Source organism: Sturnira hondurensis, unplaced genomic scaffold (assembly GCF_014824575.4).
Source record: "Sturnira hondurensis isolate 20B ecotype Veracruz unplaced genomic scaffold, ASM1482457v3 Scaffold0023357, whole genome shotgun sequence".
NCBI lineage: Eukaryota > Metazoa > Chordata > Mammalia > Chiroptera > Phyllostomidae > Sturnira > Sturnira hondurensis.
This window is the reverse complement of record NW_028095988.1, coordinates 11,014,353-11,040,561: the sequence shown is the minus strand read 5'-3', so window position 1 is coordinate 11,040,561 and position 26,209 is coordinate 11,014,353. Positions and strand designations below refer to the sequence as shown.

At 52.1% G+C, this 26,209-nt stretch overlaps 2 protein-coding genes across 5 annotated transcripts; both read left to right on the top strand.

Annotated features, from left to right (window-relative positions):
* MRPL52 (mitochondrial ribosomal protein L52) lies at positions 1-3,099 on the top strand. Of its 4 annotated transcripts, none has more exons than XM_037037715.1 (5): positions 1-54; positions 159-219; positions 295-362; positions 2,120-2,184; positions 2,555-3,099. In XM_037037715.1, the coding sequence occupies exons 1-5, from the start codon at positions 27-29 to the stop codon at positions 2,705-2,707; spliced, it is 375 nt and encodes a 124-aa protein (XP_036893610.1). In that variant the 5' UTR covers positions 1-26; the 3' UTR covers positions 2,708-3,099. The 4 variants fall into 4 exon arrangements, with proteins under 4 accessions (XP_036893610.1, XP_036893613.1, XP_036893611.1 ...); XM_037037716.1 differs by having other exon boundaries at positions 5-54; positions 162-219; XM_037037717.1 differs by having other exon boundaries at positions 5-54; positions 162-219; positions 2,120-2,191; positions 2,555-2,664.
* A 1,914-nt stretch (positions 3,100-5,013) lies between these two features.
* MMP14 (matrix metallopeptidase 14) lies at positions 5,014-15,246 on the top strand. Its single transcript, XM_037037699.1, has 10 exons — positions 5,014-5,391; positions 9,481-9,629; positions 9,879-10,001; positions 10,388-10,695; positions 11,187-11,348; positions 11,624-11,781; positions 11,916-12,054; positions 12,179-12,329; positions 12,797-12,912; positions 13,229-15,246. The coding sequence occupies exons 1-10, from the start codon at positions 5,287-5,289 to the stop codon at positions 13,558-13,560; spliced, it is 1,743 nt and encodes a 580-aa protein (XP_036893594.1). The 5' UTR covers positions 5,014-5,286; the 3' UTR covers positions 13,561-15,246.
* The last annotated feature ends 10,963 nt before the right edge of the window (positions 15,247-26,209 follow it).

Sequence of the window (26,209 nt, the reverse complement as noted above, 5' to 3'; positions counted from 1 at the left end):
CCCACTTCCGGTTCCTTAGCCACAGCATGGCCGCGTTGGGTAGTCTGCTCTCTAGTAAGTGGATGTAGGGTGCACAGGCTCGAGAGCCCGTGGAGGTGGGCGTGGGTCCCGTGAGCTGGCAGCACGGCCTCTCTCCCAACTCTGCCCTGTTTTCCCAGCAGGTGTCCGGAGGCTGCACTGCAGCGCAGCGGCTCGGGCGGGCAGCCAGTGGAGACTCCAGTGAGTGCCGGTTTAGAGAAGCGGGGGACCCAGAAGCTTTAATGAGCTCTAACCCGACTGTTTTTATTCTCCCAGGCAGGGCCTGGCTGCCAACCCCTCCGGCTACGGGCCCCTTACGGAGCTCCCCGACTGGTCTTACGCGGGTGAGCACTGACCTGACAGTTAACTCTACTCGGGAGAGTTTCACTCGGAGAGAACGCGCCTGGACGGAGCAGGGGTGTGGGAGTGTGTCTGGGTGGACAACCTACTTTACAGGGGGAAGAAACCCTAGTTTATTTTGTAAATTAAACTACTCCTGTGGAAGATAAAGGTAGACAGGATCCTTTGCCTTGTGCAGATAAGCAGAAGACAACTGGGACTTGGGTCGGCCCCCTGGGAGGTAGTGAAAAGACTACGTTTCTCAGAGTGAGACGTAGTTCTTAGAAAGTTGGGAAGAACCGCCCATCTGTGTGATGAGTGCATTACTGAGCATTTGGTACCCAATACAGGGAGAGCTCCTTGAAAGACTGCCTAAATGAGCATCTCAGAGAGAGGAGTCCTGTTGGATTTTAGAAGGGTGTGATCCTGCTTTATCAGATATTTGGTGTCCGAGGAGGATGGTGTAGGTCTTGTCTATTTGTTCTTTACTGTAGGAAGCCTAAAAGGTCCTTGAAGTATTATGGAATGTCGGAAAGACTCTGGAATTGATTCTTAATCCAGATTTCTCTACTTGCTAACTTTGTGGGTTTTGGACAAGTTACTTAATTGGTTTTTTTTGTTTTGTATTAATATTTTTATTTATCTTTAGAGGGGAAGGGAAGGAGAGAGGGAGAGAAATATCAATGTGTGGTTGCTTCTCGTGCATCCCCTGCTGGGAACTGGCCTGCAACCCAGGCATGTGCCCTGACTGGGAATCAAACTGCGATCGTCTGGTTCACAGGCCCGCGCTCAATCCACTGAGCTACACCAGCCAGGGCACAAGTTACTTAATTGTTTACCTCAGTTTCCACATCTGTAAAAAGCACTTATCTCATATGGTTCTTGTAAAGATAAGATGAAATGACAGATGTACACCTGGCATACTATTGGCTCCCTTGATTGATAAATAATATCCCTTATCTGTCTTGCCTTCAAACTTTTGGACACAGTTTCACTCTTATTTGTTTCTTTGTTGAAATGCCCTTTCTCTTTAACTCCTTTATAAGGTATTTGAGATACTGCATCCTCTTAGCAAGTCTGCAGCTATTTATGAAACTTTTATTCTGTGCACATGTGCCTACACTACAGTGAAAGCTTAGTGACACAGTTCCTGGTCACAAGAAACAAAGTCTAGCTGGGGAAACAAAGCATGGACATTTTGAAAATTAAATAATACTCCACTGCTCTGCTAATTTCCAAAAGGACTTGAGATGGCTGAATAAGGTTAAAAACAATAGTGCAATAAATGTCTCAAGGCAAACAGATGAATATTAAATGATTGATATGTGCTTCTTTCATAAGAGAAAGTTGAAGAGGTTAGAGAAGGTTTCTGGGACAGGTAGGGCTTGAGGTGGGCCTAAGGATGAGAATTTGGCTGCAAGGAATTTGGCTGTTTTCTCAGTATAAAGTAAGATGGAGCAAAGGCTCATGGTGAGTAGCACGGTGATCAGCTTGAGTGGAATGTTTCTGAAGGTAACTGAGACAATTCAGCATTGCAAAGAACCTTGAATTCCAGGCTATTGGGGGGTAAGTGAAATCGAGTAGGAACATGCCTGGGAGCTTATTCTTGGTGGTTCTGACACCCTTGAGGGTGAGGGACATGTTTTAGTAGAACTTTACAGTGGGTGGATCAGTTCCTCCCTCATTCCTGTCAGTGCTTTCACAAGGTGCTACAGGCCGTGCCTAATATTTGCCTTTTCTCTCACATCTCTCACTTCTGCAGATGGCCGCCCTGCTCCTCCAATGAAAGGCCAGCTTCGAAGAAAAGCCCAAAGGGAGAAGTTTGCAGTGAGTGGCTAAAGCCCCAGCCAGGGCAGCCTGCATGTGATATGAAGGAGAAAGTTTAAGCCATAATTTGCCTTGAGCTGTGTTGACACCTAAGTTAACATGTACCCCTCACACTAAAGTTTTAATAGTACTGTGAGAAGGAAGGAATAAAGTAGGGTACTCCTAGGGCAGGAACCAGTAGTGAGAGATTCTGCCACAGGTTTTCCCATCTTCCTCCTGCTTCCCAGCTGGGAACCTGGCCCCACCCCTTCCCCAGTTGACAGTGTCATTTTCCAGCTGAAACCTCTGACTTTGATCTGTGAGTGAAAGGATATATGGTGCAGAGCTCAAGCCCCAGATGTTACCCACACTGTTTTCCTGTCTGTTTCAGAGACGAGTTGTACTGCTGTCACAGGAAATGGATGCTGGATTACAAGCATGGCAGCTCAGGCAGCAGGAGAAGTTGCAGGAAGAAGAAAGGAAGCAGACAAATGCTCTTAAACCTAAAGGGGCTGCTCTGCGGAGCCCACTACCAAGTCAATAAAAAGCAATTATCTCCCTTCCCTCTGGCTCTCTGGCTTTCTTGCCTGTCACATTCATGCCTCATCCCAACCATCTTTTAATTCCCCATCCATCTTCAGAGCAAAAGAGCTTGAATGCCACATAGAATGGATTATAAGAACAGTGCATGCAATGGTGTTGGTTCAGTACCCTCACCCCTGCCCCCTTCCAGTTCAGGGGTATCTTGCTCTGAGGCACCTAACCCCTTCCTTTGCTGGTCATAGGACTGGCCCAACTATGGGCAGTTACTGCTCTGCAAACATGAAAAAGGGGCAGCAGTTTCCTTCATCTTAGGCATTCAATCCTTGAAAAGCCAATATATGGCTCAGTCTGCATGCAGTTACACATTTTAATAAACGTTTTGATGAAAAAGTTCTTAAGCTGAGGTCCATTTCTTTACAAGCAACTGGTGTCAGTTTAGAACCAGACTTGGGTGTTGCGTGTTCTAAAGATTTGGATCTTGACATGTCCATGGTTATGAATGAATTTCAGAGGTTGGTTAGAGAGAGGGCCGCCCTCCTAGGGAGGTACTCAACTCCCAAACAGTCCCTGTGGGTTTGGTATCCCCGACATACCTCCCACAGACCCATTAGCTGCCCCCCACCCCCACCCCTGAGACCAGGGAAACCTTTTGTTTTATTTTTTAAGATTTTATTTATTTATTTTAGGGTTAGGGAGGGAGAGAAACATCAATGTCTGGCTGCCTCTCCTGTACCCCCTACAGGGAACCTGACCCAGCCCCCAACCCAGGCATGTGCCCTGGCGGAGAATCCAGGGCAACCTTTTGGTTCCCAGGTCGGCACTTAATCCACTGAGACACACCAGCCGGAGCCCTTTTATTTAATTGATCATGGATTTGGTGTGGAAAGGATCTTTGCTCCGTCTGTAATACAGAACAGTGGACTTTTTTTTTTCCATTCTCGTGCTACAAACGTGTCAGTTCTTGGATCTCTAGGATTTTGGGAGCTTCCTACCTGACCTAATTTGTCCAGCTTCTGTTATGCCTTCCCTTGCTTTCTTTCCCTCCCTTCTTGCCCCCAATACCTCCTTCCCCTCTTGCTGACCAATGCAATCCTTGGGTCTCAGATTTCACTGATGGTCGAGTTTTCTGTCTCCCACACTTTTCCTGCTTCTGTTGTTTGCCTTTTCCAGATCTGGTTCTCAACCTCTTATCTGTCTCCTTTTCTTAAGGCTAGTTTTAGCCTGCACTCTCCCACATACCTCCTCCAGCTTTTGTTCTCAGAGACTAGTCAAGCCCTGGAGATTTTACCCTTAAAGGAATTGCCTCCTTTTCCAGTGTAGGGAACTAATCCTTAAAGTCCCAACTTCCCATCTCTTGACGATTACACCAAACTTGATTTGCCTTTTCCCGGATTTCATCACTTTGCTCCCCTTTCCTCCCCAGGCAGTTCTAATTTAAGGAGCAACCAGATTGCAAGTGGCATAAGACAGGGAGAACATTTGTGGTTTTTTTTTTACGAGGATAGGGACCCCCTCCCCATTCAGCATGGTTGTGGGGTTAGTTGATGGGTGGTTCTTGTTTTTTGTAAGGGTGACAAAGGTGGTTGTCAAGCATGAGAGACAAAAATTCGATTTGGTTTAGTCCCAGGTCCCAACAGACTATCCCCCAAGCCAGGTCTCAGGACGTGGAAGAGCCCACCACCACCAACCACCACCACCATCCCAGACTCTGAACTTGTTTCCTGCAGCCACCAGGCCTCACAGNCATTTGTGGTTTTTTTTTTACGAGGATAGGGACCCCCTCCCCATTCAGCATGGTTGTGGGGTTAGTTGATGGGTGGTTCTTGTTTTTTGTAAGGGTGACAAAGGTGGTTGTCAAGCATAAGAGACAAAAATTCGATTTGGTTTAGTCCCAGGTCCCAACAGACTATCCCCTAAGCCAGGTCTCAGGACGTGGAAGAGCCCACCACCACCAACCACCACCACCATCCCAGACTCTGAACTTGTTTCCTGCAGCCACCAGGCCTCACAGTACTTCCCACTCGGAGGTGAGACACACGATGAATACCCGAGGAATCTGAGCACCTAAAAATATGTTTAGGGGGAGAAAGTCGCCCACATCCCGTTCCCTGGGTCCCCCCATTATCCCCTGCTCTCGGCTGTGGCCTCAGACCCCGGAGATGGCAGCCTTCACCACAGAAAGTCAACTTAGGTTTGTGTGTGTGTGTGTTTTTAACCGGGCTCTTGGCTGTAATTGGATTCAGGCTGAAACAACCACGTCCGCACCGGGGAAAGGAGGGCATTGGGGCGGGGGTGGGGGAGAGGCTGTGGGAGAAGGGAGGGACCAGAGGAGAGAGCAAGAGAGGGCTCGCGATCCAGTTCGCCGACTAAGCAGAAGAAAGATCAAAAAACGGAGCTGAGGGGACGAGCTAACAGGCGCTTTCAAGAACAATTGCCTCATCTCCAGGCGGACAGCGCTCTAGGAATCCAAATTCAGCGCCTCCCGAAGACAAAGGCGCCCGAGGGAGTGGCGGCGCGACCCCAGGGCTCGGGCCCCGCCGCGGAGCCCGCACGGCCGCTCTGCCCGGACAGTCGCGGACCATGTCTCCCGCCCCTCGGCCCTCCCGCAGCCTGCTGCTCCCTCTGCTCGCGCTCTCCACCGCGCTCGCCTCCCTCAGCTTGGCCCAAAGCAGCTTCAGCCCCGAAGTAAGTGAGCCCCTCGGGCCCGGCCCGGGGTCGTGCCGCGGAGGAGGCGAGCTCGGGGGTCTCCGGTGGAAAGCCCCCTTCGGAGCGGCGGGCTCTCGGGGTCCCGGGTGCTCCGGCCGGCAGGATGCCCTCCTTTTTCTTTCTCTCCTCCAGACTTCCAAGTCGATCCAACTTCTGCCTCCTCCACCCTCCCCACCCCCCCGCGCCGCCTTCTTCCCCACTCGTTTCCTTGGAAGAACTTTACAGCCGGGCCCACTCCCCACCCTCCCCAGTTCCCCCGGGCTCTGCGCTCCGCTCTGGAACCGGCTGGGAGCCGGCTGAGGGGTTGGACTCGGCTCAGACCCCGCGCTCTCCTGGTTTCTTGTCATGTGCTGGAGTTTGTTGTTCCCTAACTTTCCAGCTCGCCCGCGCTCGCCCGCGCTCTCCCGCCCGCGCTCGCCGGCGCCGCGCGGCCAGGGAGGGCTCTGGAGGACCGCGGCCCCGGACCCCCACGCCGCGGCCGCTGCCCGCCGGGCCGGCCCTCCACCCGCGCATCCGCGCCCAGGTGGGGTCGCGGGTGGACGGCGGAGCGGCCGCGGCCCGGGTGCCCCGGAGAGGATCCCCCTGGGTCCCGGCCCGGGAACCCTGGCGTCGAGGGTCGCGGCGCTGGCGCCCTGGCCGCCTTCGCGCGCACACAAAGCTCTCCTTGTGAGCGGGGGCTCGGCCGGGCCGCCTCCTCCCCGCCCCCTCCCCCGCCGGCGCCTCTGGGCCCTTTTTGGTGTTAATTGCTCTTCTGTGTTAATTGCATGGAACCTGAGGTGCCGCACGGAGGAGTGGGGACAGGGCCTGGGCCCGGGCGCCCGCGCAGGTCTTGGCTGACTCAGGCGCCCCCCAACCAATTCCCCGACGTTGGCCCACCCGGCGGGAGGAAGTCGCGTGGGAGTTGTCTGAAGAGGTTTTTCCTTTCTCCCTCTTTTATTTTGGGGTGAAGGTGGGAGACGGATTCGATCAGCTTCTTATTTTGGGACATCCCAACCCACTCAGCCCCGAGAGGGCCTGGGTGCCTGGGTGCGGTCTGGAGGGGCTGGGAAGGGCCTGAGAAGGGGGAGGGGATCTGGACTTGGCTTCCTCCGACTCCATCGGCGCCCTGGTCCCACCCCTAGAGGAAACATCTCCAGAAAGAACACACTCTCTCTGTCCTGAAGGGATCTGAGGCTGAAAGAAGGGTGGCCCTAGGAAGGGGGTGACCCGGAAGTGTGAAAATCCACCCTGTGGCTAAGCCTGGCGCTGGCCAGGAGGAGGAGGCATAACCCTTCCAGGCCTGGAGTCTTCATGCGCAGCGTGAAAGGAGAGCTCCCGACAAAAGGAGCCTGGGCATCGGGGGGGCAGCCCACTGCCAACATCGCCTGCCCTGCCTGCCTCCTTCCCCTGCCCCACTAGGCCCCCAAAGGGAGGAGGGCTGCCCTCTCTCCGCTTTAAGTGGATCATGGGCAGTCCCAGTGCCAGAACCACCATTTGCTTCTGGGCCATTGAGGGGTGTGAGGCAGAGGGAGGGGAGAGCAGGCCCACAGGCTCCTCCACAGGGCCTGCTGGAGAGCCAGAGGGTCCCCCCAACCCTGGGCTCCTAGGCCTGAGGTGGCAGCCGTTCCCTTGACTAACCCATAGGGCAGCGCTTTTCAACCAGTGCGCCGCAAGGATTTTTAAAACATGCAGTACGTGACTATTCGTCAGGGGCACTAAACTCTTTTTTCCTTAGATCGTCAAATAAAAGAAAATGACAACTGGCAACACACAATAGCTGTCTGGTGTGAATTCATCAAAATCATACCAATTTTTTGTCAGGCCAAAAAATACATACTTTTTGGTGTGCCCTGAAGAGTTTTAGTAATTAGTTTATGTGTGCCTGAGATGAAAAGAGTTGAAAATCACTGTCCTGGGGAATGCTTTGCACCACTCGGTTTTCAAGACAAAGCCAAGGAACAGTCCTTTGACCCAACTTGTTGCTCCCTCTCCAGGCTGATGTGGAAGAGGAGCTGGGGTGGCCCAGGCCTGGGGCGGCGGGACTCCTCCCACCAGGCTCCCTCCTGCACCAGCTTCAGTACAGCCCTCTTCTCCCCTTGGCCTGCCTGGCACTCGGCCCTTCCCCCACCCAGCCGCAGACACAAGAGTCCTCTCTTCTGTGGTTCCAACCTCATAGTCTCTGTGGTTCTTGCTTTGCTCAGAGTCTGCCCCTGTGAGGGAAGAAAGCCTAGGCATGGGAGGAGAGGGGCAGGGGCACGTCCTTTCCAGGCCTTTCAGTTCTCTTGACTAGAGGGAAGTCCCTTTTTTGACTCAGTCTACACTTTTGACTATTGGGTGTGGGGTGGGGGTTGGGGGTGTGAATATTTACACCTGCCTACCTTCCTGAAAGGCTCATCAGGGAGAAGGGTTTATCCCAGAGCTCTTGGCTGCAGATTCTCCTCGCCTCTCTGCCACCCTCTCTTCTGTCATCCTGCCCTAGAATTCCCCACAGTTTCGCTCCCTGAGGGTTGAGGGGACCTTACCTCGGTCCTCCCGATTTCTAGCTCTGCATAGGCCACTCTAATCCTTCCCCAAAGCTGAACTCCTAACTGGGGTCCAAAGCCTGGAATGTGTCTGCCCTACAGGTGGGGCTAGGGGCAAAGGGAGTTTCCTGCACAGATTGGTATAGGCCACAGTAGGCTTCCTGAAGGCACTAGCTGAGGCATCAGCCAGCACACGTCAGGGCAAGCATATATCTGTGGGGAAAGCAGCCCAGGCCTGAAGCACCCTGCTCTGCTCCGCTGTGGTATACCAGAGGTTAAACTTTCCTCTCTCTTCTGCCCTTGAGAAAGGGCTCTCAGAGTAGGGTGGTGCTAGGGTTCCTCCGGCCAGGCCTGTTGGCTGAGGAAAGGCTGTGTTGTTTACATCTCAGGCCCTACCTCCATCATCCTTGGGGGACTACTTCCCAAGACTATGTTGCAATTCTTGCCCCTGTAGGCTCAGGTCCCCAGTCAGCTGCTCCTGAATCACCTCTACCCTGTGCAAGAGCACTGTTCCACCACTAGGGTATCAGCCTGGAGGCAAAGGGCCACGTGGAGATTTATCCTATAACCTGGGGTGGAAGGTACAGCACCTATCACTGCAGCCTCAATTCCTCTGCACCCCAAGTTCTCCCAGGCGCTGTGCAACCCCTCCCTGGACTGCCGATGGAGGCAGAGCTGGAGCAGGTACCAGCTGTCCGGGCAGTATCTTCCCCATTTGAGAATCCAAGTATTTTCACATCCCATATATGACTTGGCTCATTTTACTTTGCAGGCTTTAGGAAAATACTGCATTGTTCTTGCAATAAAGGCAGACTTTTTCCTCAACAAGTTTTCTCAGTGTGTGTGCCTTTCAATCAAAGACCAAAAAAGCCTAACTTTACTTTAAGGCAATATGCCAGCCTTTATATTATGAACAATTCACAACATGCCTGAAATAAAATAAATTATAGTCACCAAATCTCCACCTCACCCCCATCTCCCACTCCCTCTACTGAGATCCTTAAATGGATGGTTTAGGTCCCCAGCCTTAGGCCAGATGCTGCTTGGATGGAAGCAGTGGAGGGATCCTCGCTCGGGCTGCATCACACCTCTCACCGCCTGCAGAGGCCCCAGCTTCTCCTGTCAGCAGCCAGCCTCAGCCCCAGCTCCTGTTCGACCCTCCTTTCTAGAAAATCTCAGCTGTGAGGGCCCTGAGGCTTGGCACCCCTCTTCCACAAGGGCTTCATGCCAGCCCCAGGAGTGGAGCCCTTCAGCCTCTCCCCTTTTCACCCTGAAAAGACATCTGAGAACTTGGTTAAACAACCAGGGCTCGCATCCTGAAGACAGCTACAGCCAACGTCCAGAGCTGGGGCCTGCAGCTCCAGGAGGACAAGCCATACTGGGGCCTGGGCCAGAGTTCGGGTCCAGCCTCCAGCCTTGGAGTGCCTCCAGACCCACTGCCAGAGCCAGGCGGAAGCTCATTGCCCTTTCCTCATCAAGTGGAGGGTTCATGCCAAGTGCCATGAGGAGGCAGAGGCTTCCCTTGGGACAGGTGGGGATGCTCTAAGCCACATCCCTTTCCCTACAGGCCTGGCTGCAGCAGTATGGCTACCTGCCCCCTGGGGACCTGCGTACCCACACACAGCGCTTGCCTCAGTCACTCTCAGCTGCCATTGCTGCCATGCAGAGGTTCTACGGTCTACGAGTGACAGGCAAGGTTGATGCAGACACCATGAAGTAAGTGCTAGACCCTGGCAGGAGTTCTGCCCAGCACCCACTGACACAGCACTGAGCACCACAGAAGTTGCTACCTGATTGCCTGCCTCCTGCCCTTGCCTCATCTCCATATGCTGATCCTGACCCTCTTTTTATTCACCCTGACCTTGCCCACACTGACCCTGGGCCAGACATTCCCCCTGACCTCTGAAAACCTTTGGCTTTCATACACTATACTGATCCCACTCTTCACACTCCCACCTACCTCAGGGCCATGAAGCGCCCCCGCTGTGGTGTTCCTGACAAGTTTGGAGCTGAGATCAAGGCCAATGTTCGAAGGAAGCGATATGCCATCCAGGGCTCCAAATGGCAACATAATGAGATTACTTTCTGGTGAGTCCAGCAGGCAAGTGGCCTTTCTCACATTGGGTTACCCTTTCCTACAGTTGCGTTTACAGAGACTCAGAGGCATCTTGCCATGTTTACCTCTTCCTCAGATGCATCCTTGGGAGTGGGGAGGAGAATAGCTGTAACCCTGGAGAGAGGAGCGGCCTGTAAGGGGGAAGGGTATACCTCAGGGCCAGAAAGTGAAAGCCTGAGGGTCCCCTAAGCCCTTAGTACTTGGGCCAGAGGCATCGTGAGGCAGCAAGAAGAGCTGGGTCAGGCAAAGCTGGCTGAGCAGTTCAGTCAGTCCTGGGAGAGTGAGTATAGGGAAGGAGAATTTTGTCCCCTGTAATCCTAACGTACTGTAATCCTCTCCCCACGTGGCTGGACCTCAGCATCCAGAATTACACCCCCAAAGTAGGCGAGTATGCCACGTATGAGGCCATCCGCAAGGCATTCCGCGTGTGGGAGAGCGCCACACCGCTGCGTTTCCGAGAGGTACCCTATTCCTACATCCACGAGGGCCATGAGAAGCAGGCTGACATCATGATCTTCTTCGCTGATGGCTTCCACGGTGACAGTACACCCTTCGATGGCGAGGGTGGCTTCCTTGCGCACGCCTACTTCCCAGGCCCCAACATCGGAGGGGACACCCATTTTGACTCTGCCGAGCCCTGGACTGTCAATAATGAGGATCTGAATGGTGAGCTCTGGGACTCCTATTCTGGGGAGAGTCAGTGGTCATTCATACAGCATTCTCCTGCCTCTTCCCAAAACTTTAGATTCCAAAATCTCAGGGCTACTAGGGACTATGAAGATCTCCAGGTCTGACTTCCAACCAAAAAAGGAACCCAGTTTTGAACTACTTATGTGTGGTTTCCTCTATCACCCCACAATTGACTTCTCAGTCAAAGACTTCAGAGCATCCACATCACCCCTTTTCCAGACAGATGTCATCTGGGGAGAAACAGACCCAGACAGGGCCTCAGCTTCCCTAAGTACGGGTCTCCTGGGATTGGGATCCAGCCCCAGAGCGCTCTCTCAGCTTCTCCCAGAAGAGCTGGGGGCCTTTGTGGCTTTTTGAGTGAAAAACCTGGCAGGCAGAGTTGGGTGTGAAACAAGCCTCTGATAGCGAAGCTGGGAGTCTTTGGGAAGGGACCCAGACTGCCATGGTAACCCTCCCCGTCCCTCCAGGCAATGACATCTTTCTGGTGGCTGTGCATGAGCTGGGCCATGCCCTGGGCCTCGAGCACTCCAATGATCCCTCAGCCATCATGGCACCCTTTTACCAGTGGATGGACACGGAGAACTTCGTCCTACCCGATGATGACCGCAGGGGCATCCAGCAACTTTATGGCAAGTAATCGATGCCCACATCTGCTCCTTTCTCTCCGCTCCTTGTCTTCGTCTCTGGCCTGCATATTTCTCCCCCTTTCCCATGCCCTACAGTCTCCCCACCACCCCCCAACTCTGCCTCTGTCCATTCCCAGTTTCAAGCCCACCTTTTCTGTCCCTCCCTACCTGACTGCTTCCGACGCCCTCCCCCTTTTTCCAAGTGTGTTGTCTGCCCATCTGTCCTTTCCTCTCCCTCTTCCACCAAGTCTGAAGTGCTCCTGTGTTCTCTGCCCCAGGGAGTAAGTCAGTCCCAACCAAGATGCCCCCTCAGCCCAGGACCACCTCCAGGCCCTCTTTCCCTGAGAAGCCCAAAAACCCCACCTATGGGCCCAACATCTGTGACGGGAATTTTGACACCGTGGCTGTGCTGCGAGGGGAGATGTTTGTCTTCAAGGTGAGAGGACGACGTGGGCTGGGGGCGTGGGGAAGGGCTCTATGACCAGGAGGCAGTGGGGCGGCCTTGGGGACTGAGCCAGAGAACTGAGTGGCAAGACATAATGTATTCTTCCTCCCCCGACTGCCTCCCAGGAGCGCTGGTTCTGGCGGGTGAGGAATAACCAAGTGATAGATGGGTACCCGATGCCCATCGGCCATTTCTGGCGGGGACTGCCTGCATCCATCAACACTGCCTACGAGAGGAAGGATGGCAAATTTGTCTTCTTCAAAGGTAATCAGGCGTCGGTCTCTGGGTGTGGGGAGGGTCTCCCTGGGTGAGCAGATTCCACTTGACTGCTCCACAGACCCTAGAACCCAAGTGGGACCTCTATCCCGCCCTTCCGTTGCCTCCCCAGGAGATAAGCACTGGGTGTTTGATGAAGCTTCCCTGGAGCCTGGCTACCCCAAGCACATTAAGGAGCTGGGCCGAGGCCTGCCTACTGACAGGATCGATGCTGCTCTCTTCTGGATGCCCAATGGAAAGACCTACTTCTTCCGAGGAAATAAGTAAGATCTCAACCCCTCGCCCCCAGGCCTGCCTCCTCAGACACCACTACCAGATTCCCTGTCTTCTGGAGAGAGACCCGTTTTACCTCTGGCATGTTTCCCTGGAGAAGGAGTTAGCGAAGCCCCCATTGTTGCCTAGCAACAGGCAGCCTCCTTTGGGTGATGAGTGAGTGAGTGGGATGTGACCGGGTCACTGTTTCAGACCTGGTCATTTGACGCCCCCTGCCCCCAGCACCATGCCTCCGCTCCAGCAGCCTGGCACTGTCATTAAGGGCTGCTGGTGGCTTCTTACAGCCTGAGCCCTCCCTCCCGCCCCCACCTTCCGCCACTTTCAGCTGCAGGCCCTCATTACTCAAAACCCCTGTCCAGAGCCACTCTTAACTCACTGGAGAATCAGTTCCAGGTCCTGCTACCTTCTGAGGACATGCCCAGTGCCCAACCACTTCCCTTCCTCTTTGCTCCACCAGGTACTACCGTTTCAATGAGGAGCTCAGGGCAGTGGACAACGACTACCCACAAAATATCAAGGTCTGGGAAGGAATCCCTGAGTCTCCCAGAGGGTCATTCATGGGCAGCGATGAAGGTGAGAGGGGCATGGGAAGTGCCTCTGTGGGGAGGGTCAGTGGGTACAGGAGTTAAGAAAGAGGAGGAAAGGTGGAGAGTACTGTGGGAAAAGAATGACGACGATCATGACAGTGGAGCCCTTGCCATGGACCAGGCACTGGGCTAAGTGCTTCCCGCGTGTTCGAGCCATTAGTCCCCACCACTCCTCCCACCTGGTGTAGGTTACCCTGTTTCTAGCTGAGTTCACTGACACATTTCCCCTCTGCTCTTCTCTCGGGGCCTCCTGGACACGGCCCCACCTGTCTCCTTCGCCGCCTTCTCGCTGACCCCTGCAGTCTTCACGTACTTCTACAAGGGGAACAGATACTGGAAATTCAACAACCAGAAGCTAAAGGTAGAGCCAGGCTACCCCAAGTCTGCCCTTCGGGACTGGATGGGCTGCCCTGCAGGGGGCCGGCCAGACGAGGGAACTGAGGAGGAGACGGAGGTGATCATCATCGAGGTGGACGAGGAAGGCAGCGGGGCAGTAAGTGCAGCCGCCGTGGTGCTGCCCGTGCTGCTGCTGCTCCTGGTGCTGGCAGTGGGCCTCGCAGTCTTCTTCTTCAGACGCCATGGGACCCCCAAGCGACTGCTCTACTGCCAGCGGTCCCTGCTGGACAAGGTCTGACCCCCACTGCTGCCCGCCCACTCCTACCATGTGGACTTTGCCTCTGAAGGCCAGTGGCAGCAGATGGTGGTGGGTGGGCTGCTCTCACCTGTTCCAAGCTCCCTCCTCACCCCCACCTCCCTTCTCTGCCTTATGACTGGCCCCTCCTACCCTCATCCCTGGCATTGCTTCTTCCCAAGATGGGTCCCTTGGGGGCTGAACAGGGGCTACCCCTTCCAGTTCTCTGCCCCTCAGGGGCCCCTGTACCTTGGTGTATGTCCAGCCTCATCTGAATGTCTTGGCTCTGCACTTGAAGGCAGGACCCTGAGACCTCACTGGTAAAGGTCAAATGGGGTCACCTGCTCCTTTCCATTCCCTGACATACCTTTAACCTCTGAACTCTGACCTCAGGAGGCTCTGGGCACTCCAGCCCCAGCAAGCCCCCAGGTATACCCAATTGGCAGCCTTCCACCACTCTTTTCAGCTAAAAGGAATCTAACCTTTTATGAAAGGAGACCCTGAGAGAGTGTGAGGGGGTGGGAGCTGCAAAGCCATCTTAAGATCTTGAAAGGAAAGCTCAGAGAGGGTCAGTCCTCTCCATCCACAAAGATCTGCCTCTCCCCCACCCACTGCCCCCAAGAACTTTATGGAAGGAGCCTGAGCCATTAAGGAGTAAACTGAGGCTGCAGAAACCCTTGACAGCCCTACTCTCCCAACTGTTAGCCTTGGATGGAGATGTCAAGGTGGGAACAGCTGAGATGAGACCAGGGGGCGCAGCCACTGGGTTGGGCCCCTGGGGAGAGATTTGGTTGGGAGCCCTGGGGATGAGCCTCAAGGTTCAAATGCATGCAGCTGGGGCGAGTGGCAGGGGCAGGGCATCAGAGGGGTCGGGGTGGACCAAAAGGTGCAGCAGGAGTGGACAGCTGGGGGCGAGCAGGCCAGGCAAGCAAGGATGCCACAGAGTGGGCTGTGGTACCCAGGGGAGGGTCTACTTTATTGGAGCTCTCAGGAAGGGCCTGAGGAGGGCACACCTACTCCTCTTGGTGCCTCCCCTCTGTCCAGACAGCACGGAGGGGAAGGGTGAGGGGCCCAGAGAAAGGAGCAGGGACTGGGGACTGGGGACTGGCCCTTAATGAGAGTAGCCACCCACCTCTTAGGGAGCAGGAGGCTCCCAGCAACAGGCAGCCCTGAGTCAGTTCGCCTCAGCCAGCCTCAGGGAGGGGCAGGTGCCTGTACATTTCTTATTTCTTGGGCAGGTTACCCCCTCACTTCCTGATGCCCCCACCCCTCAGCCTCCTATCGGTGTCCTGCGCCCCTCACCCCCACCCAGCCCACCCATTTGAAGTCTCCTTCGGCCACCCCGCCGAGGTGGTCATGGTACCAGGGACTTGGGAGAGTGAGAGACCTTTCAGGGAGTGAAAGGAGAGGGATGTCAGGGGTGGGGGCACGGGGTGGGGGGGGAAATGGGGAGAACGGTGCTGGTAGTTCGGCTAAGTTTGTCTTGTTTGGTTTTTTGTTTTGTTTAATGTATATTTTTATTATAATTATTATATATGAATTCCTTTCAAATCGTTCCTTTTTGTTAACAAGGGGCATGGGGAAGGGTGGGGGTGGGGGGCAGAGGCATCCGACCCCAGGAACCTGCAGGGCGGGGCTGGGTCAGTGCCCTCTAAGGACATTTTTGACCTTGTTCAACCTTTCCACAAAGAATAAATGGTGTTTCACATTCTTTGTGTGGCTGAAGTTCTCTCACAGGGTGAATGGGCCGCGGCTTCAAGGAGATCGGAAAGGGGGAGCATGCTTACGAGCAGTGCTTTCCAGGAGAGGGGAGCATTTGGTATTTTTCATAAAGGAGTATGTTTACTGTTGATGGATAAAGGGATTCAGGGGCCAGAGTTGGGGAGGAAGGTGTACTCCGTGAGGGCAGAGGGGGCGATCCACAGGGCCCAGCTGCCCTCCCAACCTGACCTAAGGGGCTACCTTTCAGGGCTACCAAGGCAAGAGGAAGTAGTCAAGCTGAGGCCACTCAGAAACTTCCTAAATTGCACTGTCCTGTCCTGTGATCTGGCCACAGACCCTGTTTCCTCAGGCCTGTGCCTCCTGCTGGGGATTCCCAGGATCATACTCAGCCCCAGGCTCTGCCAGGCCTTCCACCCAGCCCTCAGGATCTCAGCCTCTCTCAGGCCTGGGGCCGGGCTCCTGGGGCAGAGGTAACAGACAGGGAAACAGACTGGCTGCTTCGAGGCCAGTGAGGAGTGGCCTGTCTCTGGCCAAACAGGACTCTTACCCAACCGCCCAGGAGAGGCAGGATGGTCAGGTTGGAAGGCAGATCAGAATAGCCAGGCTTTGTTTCCTCTTTCCTTACAAACTGCCGCCCAGACAGGGTTCCCAGGCTGCTGACCCACCCTTCCTCCGAAACCCGCCTGAGGGAGGAATAGCTCAGTTGCTGAGTCAGCTCAGCTGGAGGGGAGCAGTCCTCCCCCACGTCCCACCCCTTTCCCTTCCTGCCTCAGCCCAGCCCACCCTGGGCTTCATCCCAGGCCCCCTCCACAGCCTGCCTCCAAGAGCCCTGGCCCCACCTAGGCCAGTCCTATCCAGCTGCTATTCAGGGCTGCTTGATGTGATTGCTTTGGCAGAAGGGGTACCCCACCTCCCCGCCAGCCAGGAACCCTGACCCGGCACCCGGCCTCCCGTGCCTCTCCTGCCAACAGCTGTTTGGCACAGCCCGTGTGTCTCAGTGGAGTTGGACACCACCTCTCTGCCACCCTCACCCGAGGAGAGAGGGACCCCTGAGAAGCCGGCACGGAAAAGTCAGGGGTGTCTAGGGGTGGTGAGGCCTGTGCATGTGGCAAGGAGCTCAAAGATGAGCTCATGGCCCCCTTGTGTTTTTGTGGCCCACATCTGGAGGCAATTACAGATGTTATCCAGTGGGAGTTCTGCAAAACACAGCTGGAACCAGTGGAGGAGCCTGGGGAGGGGGGGACGGCCAGAGGGAAGAGGAGGGAGAGCCCCGGGCTCCCAAGGCTGAATGCGGTTTCCCCATCACGAGGAAATTGTTTGGCCCCGATTCTGGAATCACAAGATGCTCTCTGAAGCCAAAGGGGAAAGATGGGAATGGAGGACTAGAGACAAAGGGGGAAGGGGTGGAGGAGCAGGGAGAATTGCGGGGTGGAGGCTGCTGGTCTCGTGCTGCCCTGGGCCTGAGGGATCCAGCCCAGTGAGCCTGCCTGGCTACCCAGGAAGTGACTTGGCCACCTCCAGGCCCTGGCTGAGTGAACTGCTTGCCCTGGTCAGGCTGGGGTGAGAAGAGAGAAGAGGGCCCCAAGGCTCCTTCGAGACCTGCAAATGTGCTTTCACTGGCCCTCCCCCCTTTGTCCATTGGGCCTGACCCAATGTCTATGGTTCCAAGTTCCTTTATTCGAAAGCAGCACATGTGAGTTAGAGCAGCCAGGAGGGGGGAGCCAAGGGGAATCTGTGAGGAGGTTTGGGCAGAACCCAGGGAAGCCGGCTCCGAAGAGACTAAACTGGGGGCAAGTGCTGAAGAGAGGCAGTTCTCTGCCCCACACTGCACCCCACACATTTGGAGGGGGGAGCCATGGAGTCCCTTGCCATCACCTCCCCTCTCTAAGGATCTTGCCACCAGCTGCGCCCATACCTCCAAGGCTGCCAGGCAGGCAGGGGGGCAGCAGGGTGGGAAGGGAAGATCTAAGTGGAACCCAGAGAAGAGGGCTCTGAGCAGAGTGGCCCCCAACACACAGCCTGGCCAGCTCTGCTGACCTCTCAGGGTTCCTCCCCAAGGGCCCCCTCTCCCCACAATATGATGGACATCGCAGTCCTCTCCCTGGAACCCCTCTGTATTCCTTTTTTCCTTTCCGAATGTAGGAAACCGACATTTGCCAAGATCCTTATAACACCCAATGACGCAGGTGCTAACACTGCCTCCATTTTACAGATTCCATAACTGAGGCCCAGATAAGACTTGATGAAAGCCACAGTTTGTTAGTCCAAAACTAAAACCTGGGTCGTCTGGTTTTTTTCCCCTTCTTTTTCTGTACAGACAGATTCTGACCATGTTTCTCGAGTATCCCTTCCCGTGTGGACCCCACTTAGCGGGGCGTCTGCATGGCGGGGGGTCTGCCAGCATGCACGCGTGCTCGACTGCTCAGCCCTGCAGTGCATCCAGCATCAGCATGGGGACTGGGGGTGCCGGGGAGAAGGGCCCTTCCTCAGGAATCTACTTTGCCAGCAGTCACATGTCTTCATGGGGGCAAGAGCAGGCATTGCCAGGAAAGAAAGGAGGCAGCAGGACACGCGGAAGCTGAGGCCCTGAGTAGAACAATGGCAGCAGGTCGGGGGAGGGAAGAGCATGGTGAATGGCTGTGGAAGGGTCTGGGGGGGCTTCAAGGGCAGTTCCCACCCCCTAAAACCCCAAGAAAGCCCCCAGTCAAGGATGTTCCATTGTCTGGCAGTTCCCATTCCCCCTTCCAACCGCCCCCTCCCCTTAAACCTGAATTCGCCTCCTTTAGAAGATCAATTCCTGCACACCTAATCTTGGAGGGATTTGCCTTCCTCCTTCAGACAGTCTTGGGAGACAGGGGAGACCCTGAGATGGGAGGGGGCAGGGAGACCTAGAGGCATCATGCAAGAAGGCTGGACAGCGGGGGCCTGAAAGGGAGGCAGGCCCGACTGGCCGAAAGCCACCTTCCAAATGAGCTCACACACATACTTTCCACCCTGGCCCAAGGCCGATGGCTGAGTGCCTTCCAGGCCAGCCTTCCCCAGTCAGGCCCAACCCCCTCTGTCCTCTCCTGTCCCTCACCAGTCCTGGACCCAGGGGTTCCACAACAGGATCAGGCACCCTAGATCAGAGCTGTCACCACATTCCAGGGGCAGGAAGCTTCCTCTGCCTCCACGCTGAGGCCAAGAACTCCCAGAGTCCCTTATTCCTCCAAGGGCCCCTTCGTGGCTTAGAGGAGGAAGAGATTAGCTTCCTGCCCCTGAAGACCCACACCTGGGGAAGCAGGGGCAGAAGAGGGAACAGAAGAGGTGTCCACGCTGTAGTGAATTGGTGGAAGGACTTCCTTTGAGTGTCTGAAGTAGCTCATTGACTCAGGGACCAACCAGGCCAGGTGTGGAGCTGCCTCACCATGGGTCACTTCCTGCTCACTCATTTGATTTCCCACTAGGGGCACTTCCCTGATTTGGGGCAAGATGGGATCATGAGGTCTGTGTGAAGCAAGGACAGGCTGACCACAAAGTTGGAGGGGGGGATAAGAAAAGGGGAACGGGACACCAGTGCCTCCGAAGGCCTAGCAGACTCACACGCATGCAGCAGGCTGCAGCTCATTTTGATCCCGCCTGTGGTCAAAGACGTCACCCTTCCTCGCCCAGATTTCAGAGACATGTAGCACCAGGCCAGAGAGCAGGATCGATTCCCAAAAATGCTCTCCTTAGCCACTCAGTTCCTGGCTCTGCTAGGAGTGTGGCTGCCCTGACCATATACCCTGGATCCAATAATACCTTCCTGAGGTCCTGTGAGTTAGTGTATTCAGACATGACTGACAATTTGTCTCATTTTGGATTCCCGAAATACAGCCACTGCAAGTGATCACACAGCCGCTGTTGCCGTCTAAGGCACTAATCGAGTCATCCTGTCCAGGAATGACTATGATTTGTAGTAATACTGACCTCATCACAGCCACTGGACAAACATGTACTGTCCTTACTTTTTAAAAAATCTATAGTAAAATTTATTGGGCTGGTGTTAGAAAAGTCTAAAAAGACTTTCTGAGGGAAGGTGATAATGAGCTCAGAGAAATACTGAACTAGAAGTCAATCTCTCAGTCACATGCATTCCTCTCAATACCATCATTAGCTTGTCCTTATTTTTTTAAAAGATTTTATTTAATTATTTTTACAGAGTGGAAAGGAGGGAGAAAGAGAGGAGTGAAACATCAATGTGTGGTTGACTCTCACGCACCCCCAACTGGGGATCTGGCCCGAAACCTAAGCATGTGCCCCGACTGGGAATCGAACTGGTGAACCCCTGGTTTGCAGGTGGGCACTCAGTCCACTGAACCACATCAGCTAGGGCTCCTCACTCTTTTTTTTTTTTTTTTTGCAGAAGAATAAGATGGTTCTAGGCACACAGAAGCTCCTTAAGTTAATATAAGTTTGCTGACTTGAATTGCCCACGAGAGCTGTGACATACATGAGTAAACAGTCGTACTTGTGAGCACGCAAGTACTTGTGTTGTATACACATGCACAGAAGTATTATGCATAATAAGTAGTGAATACATAAGTTAAAAAATCATTGAACTATATATACACTTAAGCTTATTTTATTTATGTAAACTCTATTTCTGTAACTTTATTTTTCACCTCAATCTTTTTTTTTTAAGATTTTATTTATCTTTAGAGGGGAAAGGAAGGAGAGAGGGAGAGAAGCATCATGGTTGCATCAATGGTTGCATCTCGTGTGCCCCCTGCTGGGAAGGCCCGCAACCCAGGCATGTGCCCTGACTGGGAATCAAACTGTGACCCTTTGGTTCTCTGGCCAGTGCTCAATCCACTGAGCCACACCAACCAGGACATCACCTCCATCTTTAAAAGGCTAAAAAAATTAAAATAAAGAAAAATATATTGAGGTGAAGAGGGTTATACTCCAGAACCACTACTTTATCCCCATAGGCCTCTTCCCTCTCTGCCGGCGCTCCCCACCAGCCTACCCCTAAAGGGGGAGGGGTCAGTACTGGGTTGTGTTGGCTCGGCTCTTCTGGAAATATAGATCCTTCCGACTGCATCCGGGTCCAGGCCGCTTCTGGACCCTGACCTGGAGAGCCCAGCAGCAGGGTCTCTCTTCCCTACAGCACTCTAAGCTCCATTCCAGTTGTCCCCTGTCTCCTCCACTCTACTGGCCTGTGCTCCAGAGGTACCCCCACCCTATGCCTGAACAAAACTGCATATAAGTTCTGGGTGGAGGAAAGCTGGGGAAGGGGACCAAAGACCTACCCCTCTCTCCTGGCAGTGCACCTTCCTACAGAGCAGAGACCAGCAGGGCAAGTTTTGGAAGGTGGCAGCTCCCCCTTGTGCTGGGTAATGGCACTGCAAATCAAACCCGAAGTAAGAGAAGCAGAGGCAACGCCAACCGCCTCACCCACCCTGCACAGGACTACAGATACCACCAGCCTGTCCCGACCCCCTTCCCACTTTCCATGTTTCCACCGAGGACACCTGTACTTAAAGGGGTGGTGCTATGGACGCGACAAGATGACAAGCCTTAGTCTTCCAGGTGCAGAGAGGGCTTTGTCAGTTTCCTTCTCCTGTCCCTGTGTGGGGGTTGGTGGGCAGCCCTCGAATAACTCCGAGAAGGACAATGTTGAGGGGGTTGGGAGAGAAGATCCGCGGGAGGAAGAGTGACACTTTGTAGTCGTCTCTTCAGAGGTCCTCTGAGTTGTCACACTGCCCCCCTGTGGATGCCTCAGACACTGATCACTCCAGGACGCTGATCGCCTAGGCTTCTGGTTTGGGGGTCCAGGTGGGTCCGCTCTCCTGGACTTCAGAATGCTGTGACAGAACACCCTCTAACCAAGGCAAGCGGGCCTCTGTAACGCGTCTATGTAAGGATGGGGCATTTCTGTGACACTTCTCTGAGGCCTTTGGAGACCTTGGGGGATGGGGAGAGCCTCTAACCTGCATACATCCTCCTAAACTCATCCGCACCCTGCGGATGAATCCTTTAGGCGCAGACTCACACTTATAAGGCTCTTAAATTCTGAAGTTTAAAAAATTGCCTGTAGGTATTTTGTGAATAGCACTATATTATTGCCTTCTGCTAAAAGTTTCATTTGCTAAATATAAACATTTAAAATATACTAAGTATTATCAAAACCATCTTAGTAGTTAATTTTGTAATATACCAGGGCTCAAACAATGGACGTGATTGAGGTCACTCTCAAACCTCCGAGAGGTGTCCCCAGCCCTCCATCTCATGCTCTTCCAAAGCACAAGCAAGCTTGCTCCCATAACCATATGGTAGGGTCTTCAACTTCCCCACTCCCTTCAAACACAGAAGTTTTCCTATCTTGAAAAGCTCTCTTCTGCATACTTCTGCAGTCTTGGATGATTTCCCCAACCTCCCCTTTTTCTCTCAAGCCAAGGTTTTCCAAGAGCTGTCTGCATTCCTCCTCCAGTCATTTCTTTTTAACCCAAACTCATCTATATCCTGACCGAGGATTTTTAGAAATTTACTGAAACTGTGGCCAATCTTTCTTTCCACCCCAGGCCTTTTCCTCATTTCACTTTTTTTACATAAAATTTAAAATTTTAATGGTAAAAGGATAATAAATCTGAAAAGACAAACAATAGATTGTAAAAATGTTTCTAAATCAAACATCTACATCTAAATGAAAAATATATGAGAGTCTACAAATTCATAGGAAAAACATAACTCAAAAGGAAAATGACCAAAGGATATACGATGACCAACCCCACTGTAGTTTGGGATATGCAAATTAAAGAAACCAATTATAATTTTTTACAGATTTTGTTTATTTATGTTTAGAGAGAGGGGAAGGGAAGGAGAAAGAGAAATATCAATGTGTGGTTGTCTCTCACACGCCCCCTACTGGGGACTTGGCCAGCAACCCAGGCATGTGCCATGACTGGGAATCTAACTGGCAACCTTTTGTTTCACAGGCAGGCACTTAAACCACTGAGCCACACTAGTCAGGGCCAATTGTAATTTTTGTTATTTAGAGTGTCAAAGAAAATGAGGGCAGTAACATCCAATACTGGTGAAGAGAACTGGAGATTAGTACATGCAAACTTACAGGAATGTGACCTGCTCTAAAATTTTTCTGAAACAGTTACCTGCACCATCTATCACAATTAAAAGCAACATACTTGCCCTGGCTGGTGTGGCTCAGTGGATTGAGTGCCAGCCTGCAAACCAAAGGGTCATTGGTTCTATTCCAAGTCAGGGCACATACCTGGATTTCGGCCCAGGTCTCCAGTAAGGGCATTGTGAGAGGCAACCACACATGAATGTTACTCTTTCTGTCCCTTCCCCTCTCCAAAAATAAATCGATAAAATATTTTTAAAAGATAAAATGGGGACAACAAAAGTTCTTTTCTGTGGTTCTCATTATCCTGGTCTCAGCTCCATTGTCATCTCCTAGAGCAGCCTTCCCTGACCATTAAAACAAACAAACAAACAAACAAACAAAACCTACATACTCCCTTTGACTATAGCTTCTGCTCCAGTAATCCCATTTTAGGAACTCTGCTCTTTAGAAATAGAAGCACAATTACGTACATTCTTTCACTTTCTTTGGCTCCACGTTTTCATCTAAGGCAACTTGCCTTCAGAATGTCCCTTTGCCCTTCCCTTCTGAAGTTATGACACCCTGAAAGCCGTGAGTGAGTCCGTAGTCGTCAAAGAGCCCTGAAGGCCCAGGGACAGGTGTCCGTCTGCACTCACCCTACCTGCGCCCTCCATTTGCTGTGCCTCAAGCAGGGAATAGGCTGACTTTCTTTATTTGCTCCATTAATTCCAGTTTCTGCTCTCCAGACTATACAAAATAAACAAATTTTTGCCTTACACTACAGCTCTTCAAATATTTGGATCTAGTTTTTGTGTATTCAATCCCTCACGAAAGTTAAGCTTTTCTTTATGTGTAAAACTTTCTGGTTCCACAGTCTATCACACAATATGGCTTAAAGACCCCACACCATTCATATCGCCCTCCTCTGGACTAATGCATTTTACCAGCTTTTGAAACATAGTTTCTAGTATACCGGAGGCAGTACGGCATGGTATTGGACACCATGGCTCTGGAATGACAGGATCTAGGTTTGAATCCAGTTATACAATTACTATTGGGGTGAATTTCACCAAGTTATACATCCTCCCTAAGCTTCAGTTTTCTCTTCTTCATGATGGGGTTAATAATAGAAAGGGTAGTTGAGTGGATTAAAAGATGTAATCTATGTAATGCCTATGGCTGATGGTCATTGACTAATTGATTCATTCAACAAAATTTTATTAAGTACCTACTTTGTACTTGGGCACTGAGGAAATACCAGCTAACAAAAGAATCCCTGTTCCCATTAGACTTACATTCTTGTGAGAGGAGCAGGCAGGAAACAAGGTGAATGAATAAAATATATACTATATTAGACAGTGATAAGAATTTTCCAAATCTTTAAATTCTGCATCCTAGCCCTGGCTGGCGTAGCCCAGTGGATTGAGCGCGGGCCTGCGAACCAGAGGATTGAGGTTTGATTCCCAGTCAGGGCACATGCCTGGGTTGCAGGCCGGTTCCCTGCAGGCCAACTCCCAGCAGGAGACCCACGAAAGGCAACCATACATTGATGTTTCTCTCCCTCTCCTTCCCCTCTAAAGATAAATAAATAAATAAAATCTTTAAAAAAAAAATTCTGCATCCTTATTGATGAAAAATTCCACTTGTATTCTCTTCTCACATTTTAGTATAAGCATTCAAGAGAAACCAGGCTGCTTGTTCAATATTTTGCTTAGAAATTTCTTCAACCAAATATCCAATTTCATTGCTCACAAGTTCTCCCTTCCGCACAACACTAGGACTCAAACAGAGTTAAGCAGAGCTCTTTGCCATTTTGGATCCCCTTTTCTCCACTTTCTAATAACCCTCAACTTCATCTGAGACCTCTCAGAATAACCTGCACTGTCCATATCTCTTTTTTTCTTTTTAATATATTTTATTGATCATGCCATTACAGTTGTGCCATTTCCCCCCCTTCATTCTTCTCCACCCTGCACACCCCTCCCCCACCATTCCCCCCCTTTCGTTCATGTCCATGTGTCACAAGTTCTTTAGATTCTATATTTCCCATACTATTCTTGCCCTTCCCCCTGTCTATTTTCTGCCTATCGTCTATGCTACTTAGTCTCTGTACCTTCTCCCCCTTCTTCTCCTCCCACTCCCCTGTTGCTAACCCGCCATGTCATCTCCATTTCTATGGTTTTGCTCCTGATCTAGCTGTCCTCTTAGTTTGCTTTTGTTTTGGGTGTGGTTGTTAATAACTGAGTTTGCTGTCCTTTCACTGTTCATATTTTTTATCTTCTTTTTCTTAGATAAGTCCCTTTAACACTTCATATGATAAGGACTTGGTGATGATGAACTCCTTGAATTTGACCTTATCTGAGAAGCACTTTATCTGCCCTTCCATTCTAAATGAAAGCTTTGCTGGATAGAGCAATCTGGGCTGTAGGTCTTTGGATTTCATGACTTGGAATACTTCTCTCCAGCCCCTTCTTGCCTTTCTCAAAAGGTCTCTTTTGAGAAATCCGCTGACAGTCTGATGAGTACTCCTTTATAGGTGACTGTCCCCTTATCTCTTGCTGCTTCTAGGATTCTCTCCTTCATTTTAATCTTGGCTCATGTAATTATGATGTGCTTTAGTGTGTTCCTTCTTGGGCCCACTCACCTTCTTTGGGACTCTCTGGATTTCCTGGAAGTCTATTTCCTTTGCCAGATTGGGGAAGTTCTCCTTTATTATTTGTTCAAATAAGTTTTCCACTTGTTGTGCTTCCTCTTCCCCTTCTGGTACCCCTATAATTCAGATGTTGGAACATTTAAAGATATCCTGGAGGTTCCTAAGCCTCTCCTCATTTTATGTGAATTCTTGTTTCTTCATTCTTTTATGTTTGCTCATTTTTTTCTTCCTTCTGGTCTACTTCCTTGATCTGAGTCCCAGTTTCCTTTCCATCACTATTGGTTTCCTGTGCATTTTCCTTCATTTCAATTAGTTTAGCCTTCATATGTTCCTCTAATTTGGGACTAAAATCAACCAGTTCTGTGAGCATTCTGATCACCAGTGCTTTGAACTGTGCATCTGATAGTTTGGCTATCTCTTGGTCGCTGAGAAGTATTGGCTCTGGGGCTTTGAGCTGATCTTCTTCTTGAGCCATAATGTTTTGGTCTGCTCGCGCCTGTTCCATATGAGGGGTGAGCCTTAGGTGTTCACCAGGGCGGGGCGACCCAGTGACTGGGTTGCCACGCTGTATGTAGGAGAGGGTCAGAGAGGGGCAATGGCGTTTGTTCTGCTCTCTTTCAGATTTCCGTCCCCTTTACTGCTTCCTGCAAGCAAACCTGGCCCCCCTGGTGCCGGCTCCCGGGTGTGTGGGACTGTGCATCCTTCAGGACCCTGTGGGTCTCTCCAACAAACTCTCTGTGAGCCTGGGAGCTTCTCCCAGCCCCTCAACCCTGAAAGTTTTTCCATTTGGTGCTTTTAGGCTTTAATTCCCAGTTCTGGGATCCTGGTTTGCGCAGTCTGTCTCACTGCTCGCTCCTTTGTCTGGTTTATCTGTCTGGATGAAGGCTTCATTGTTGTTGGACTTCTGTACAGTTCAATTTTCTGTGTTTTGGTTGTGTTTTTGTTACTAAAACTTTGTTGTCTTAAACTTAGTTGTGCGAGGAGGCACAGTGTCTCCATCTACACCTCCATCTTGGCCAGAAGTCACTGCACTGTCCATATTTCTAACTACATTTTCACATCCACATAGGTATTCTTTAAGAAAACCGAAGCCCTCTCTACAGCACTCCTCTTCTGAGCCCTCCCAAGAATTGCCCTTAACAGTTTGTTCCCGGCAATGGAGGCTGCCTCCAGCATGCATCTCCAGACTC